Genomic DNA, 3,758 nt, shown 5'->3' on the forward strand with positions numbered 1-3,758 from the left:
TTGGGGATAAAAAAAACAACCCAAATAGCAGCAGCAATCTTGACAAAGAAGAACAAAGTAGGAGAGATCTCAATACCAGATATCAAGCTGTATTACAAAAGTCACTTTTCTCAAAACTGCCTGGTACTGGCACAAGAACATACACATAGACCAGTGGAACAGAAAAGAGAACCCAGAAATCGAACCAAACCATCAACATTTGACAAAGGAGGCAAGAGCATACATTAGAGGCAAGAGCATACATTAGAATCAAGATAGTCTCTTCAATAAATAGTGTTGGGAAAATTGTGCAGATACATAAAAAACAATGAAACTTGACCACCAACTTTCACTATACACAAAAATAAACTCAAAAAACCGGGTCCAGCCCGGCCGGCGTGGCTCAGTGGTTGAGCAGGGCCCCACGAACCTGGAGGTCACGGTTCGATTCCTGGTCAGGGCCCATGCCCCGGTTGCGGGTTCAATCCCCAGTAGAGGGCGTGCAGGAGGCAGCCGATTAATGATTCTCTCTCATCATTGATGTTTCCATCTCTCTCTCCTTCTCCCTTCCTCTCTGAAATCAATAAAAATATATTTTAAAAATTAATAAAATAACCCCTCACTGGACTTGGAGGCCCAAGTCTGGGATGACCTAGCGGGGACTAGATGCCCGGCATCCAGCCACCTCTCCCAGCGTGGCTCACAGCGAGGGGTGGCATGGGGTCTGCATGAGGGCAGGGGCGTGAGAGGAACACAGGGGTTTGTGGGAACCTCTGCTATATCTTCCCAAACATTTTAACAAACTACCCAAAGTGAGCAGCAGGCTCTGAGAGGGAAACTCGATGGCCCAAAGGGGCCACGGCGTGGGGGTCTGGGGTGAACAGTGCTGACAGAGCCCCCCCACACACACGCCTGGCATCGGCACTGACCCCATCCTAGGCAGCAGACAGGGACCACTTTGCAGACGGAGGGGCGTTGCTAGGCCATGCACGCTCCTGTCCCTGCCCTCAGCGGCCGTATGACAGCCGAGGAGGAGAGAGGGTGATGGGCCTGGCTGTCCACCGTCACCAGCCGCTGCCCGGAGCGTGAACTCAGGCCCCGAGCCCCAGTTCTGCCCATGATCTCTCCTTTCTAGAAAGGTCAGGAGCCTTCCTCCAGGCACGAGCTGGGCAGCGAGCCTGCGGGTCAGCAGCTCCAGCGGCAGAGAAGGCAGAGATAATCGCTGGCCGTTGGTCATTAGCGCTGAGCTCCTGTTTTACGGCCGCCCGACCTCTGGCTGCGTGGGGCCGGCATCATTCAATCCTGGCTCGCGGCCAGGCCCCGGCTCATTTCATTTTACGGCCGTCTGGCGAAAATGAGTTTTAAGGAGCCTTAACTGGTGCTGGGATGGCTCTGAGGATATTGCATGTGAAGGCTGGGAGATGAAGATTTAATAGCGAGCAAGAGGCTGTGGACGGCTGGGCAGCACGGCCGGGCGTGGCCGCCCCCGAGGACGACCCTCAGGAGAGCCGGGCGGCCGGCAGATAAGGATCGGCCTGTCGGGCCCATTCAGGCCTTTTGCCCAGTGATCCTGACCAGGCCTCCGGGGTGTCTCCACCCCCCGGGGTGGGGGCAGGAGGGGAGGGTGCGCACCATCGCTCCTTCCCTGCCAGAAAGCGCCGCATCCTGGTTCCTCCGCCTGAGAGCAAGGACCAAATACAACCCAGCCAGCGCAAGCTGACACTGAACACGGCCCTACTCTGTCTGACCGCTGCTCTCAGGTTGCAGGGAGGAGGGCAGTCAGGGGCATTACAGTGAGGTTGTCGCTGGGATAGTGAAGCCCAGGACCGTGGGACCCCAGAGAAGGCCCCTGATGTGGCCAGTCATCAGGGAGGGCTTCCCGGAGGAAGAGGTATATGAGCCGCATCTGGAAGGGGAGAGGGACTGGCCAGGTGAGGGAGCTGAGAGGTGTTGGGGTTGCACTGCAGGTGGGGAGCAGCCTCCTGGGAGAGGCCAGGCTCACAGTGTGGTTTCCCCTCCCACCCCGTGGCCTGGCCTGGTGCCATGTGGCCGTGGACCCGTGTTTCCAGCCCAAGGTGCCTTTGTTCCCTGCCGTTGTCTTAGGAGGAGACATGCCAGCAGGATGGGGCGGTTCTGGGAGGAGCCGTGGGCGTGCTCAGGGCCTGTGCCCGGCGGGAGGGCAGGCCCCGTGTCCCCACCTGGCGCTGTCTGAATTGCTATGCACTATTACCCCCAGCTCCCCGGCAGGCCGCGTGACCCTGCCTTACAGATGGGGCAGCCCCCCTAAAATGCAAGGTGGCTTCCCCAAGGTCACAGACGAGCTTGCCCAAGGTCAGAGACTGACACCAGGGCCCAAATCCTGGCCCGTGTCCTTCCGGTGGCCCACGTGCCCTTAGGAACTCGACTCAGAACCAGCCCCCGCTCTGATGAGGGAGGCGGGGCCCGCAGGGGGTCAGCGGAGGGCAGAGGGTTCTCTGCTCGGGGCCGCAGCCGGGAATGTCCGCCGCGGGACGCTCTAGCGGGACTGCGGGCCGTTCACAGACCCGGGCCGGGTTGCCTGCCCCACGGATGGGCCCACCGGTCACCCTCACTTCACAGATGAGGAAACCGAGGCCTGGAGAGGGGAGTGGCTCACTCACGTAGGCAGAGGGAGGGGGGGCTCGGGGGGCTGTGCCTCCGCGAGACCCCAGGCTCCGTGGAGAGACAGATGGGGCCTGGCTGGGCGGCTGGGTGGGTCTTTGCACGGCCACACCCACACCCTCCGCTCTGGCCCCGGCAGGTGCACCGGGGCATCAAAGGGGTGGTGATGGACAAGTTTGGCAAGCCGGTCAAGAACGCCCGCATTTCGGTCAAGGGGATTCGCCACGACATCACCACAGGTGGGCACCTTTCTGGGCTTGCGTCCTGGCCCAGGTCCCCGCATGCCTGGGGCGACCTGACCCGTCCCCCTCCTGTCTGAGCGGTGAGGGTGCACGGAACAGGTCTGCTCGCCACCAGCTGTGTCTCCTGCGGCATTTGGCCCCCGGGGACGCGCTCAGGTTCTGGGTGCCAGCAACAGGCCACACGCGCTCCCTGCTCCTCAAGAATAGCTACAGGAAAAGCCACCTTCTCACACACCATGGGGGGCAGCCTCCAGCCCCGGGCCTGTGTGCTCCTATCCCAGAGTTCATGTCCCACTGACACCTGGCACGTCCAGTGGGCTCAGGTGTCCCAGGGTTTCACAGCGGATTTGAAAATCGTGATGCGCTGTGATGTGAGTTACCTGGTGCAGAGGAGGGAGGGAGGGGGGACGGTGTGGTTTGGGGACAGAGGGAGGGGGGATGGTCTGTGAAGGCTTCAGAGAAGAGGTGGTGCCTAAGTGGGGTTTTGAGGGATGAATAGGAGCGTGATAGAGGGAGGAGGTGGGAAGAACAGTCCAGGTTGTTACAGAGGCCAGGGTACCCGTGGGTTCTCTCTGCCCTCCAGGCCAACCGCCCACTGACTCCCATCCCCACCCCCTCGAGGGTGACCCTGAGCCCAGGTCCGAGCACCATTCCCTGCTCTCTGTCAACAGCCCCGGATGGCGACTACTGGAGGCTGCTGCCCCCGGGGACCCACATCGTCATCGCTCAGGCCCCCGGCTACTCCAAGGTCATCAAGAGAGTCACCATCCCCGCCCGGCTGAGGAGGGCGGGCCGCGTGGACTTCATCCTCCAGCCCCTGGGAACTGGACACAAGAAATTCCTTCAGGGGCCTCGGCGAAGCGGGCCAGGGCTCCGAGACCCGCCAGGAGGCGCGGG

General features: G+C 60.9%; 1 protein-coding gene across 1 annotated transcript in view; it reads left to right on the top strand.

Moving 5' to 3' along the window:
- Positions 1 to 3,758, top strand: part of CPZ (carboxypeptidase Z) — a 22,715-nt gene that overhangs the window by 9,408 nt on the left and 9,549 nt on the right. Inside the window, exons 6-7 of the mRNA XM_006760136.1 lie at positions 2,759 to 2,858; positions 3,533 to 3,751. Of these exons, the coding sequence (XP_006760199.1) occupies positions 2,759 to 2,858; positions 3,533 to 3,751 (319 nt within the window). The remainder of the gene's footprint in view (positions 1 to 2,758; positions 2,859 to 3,532; positions 3,752 to 3,758) is intronic.

This window comes from Myotis davidii, unplaced genomic scaffold (assembly GCF_000327345.1).
Source record: "Myotis davidii unplaced genomic scaffold, ASM32734v1 scaffold937, whole genome shotgun sequence".
Lineage (NCBI taxonomy): Eukaryota > Metazoa > Chordata > Mammalia > Chiroptera > Vespertilionidae > Myotis > Myotis davidii.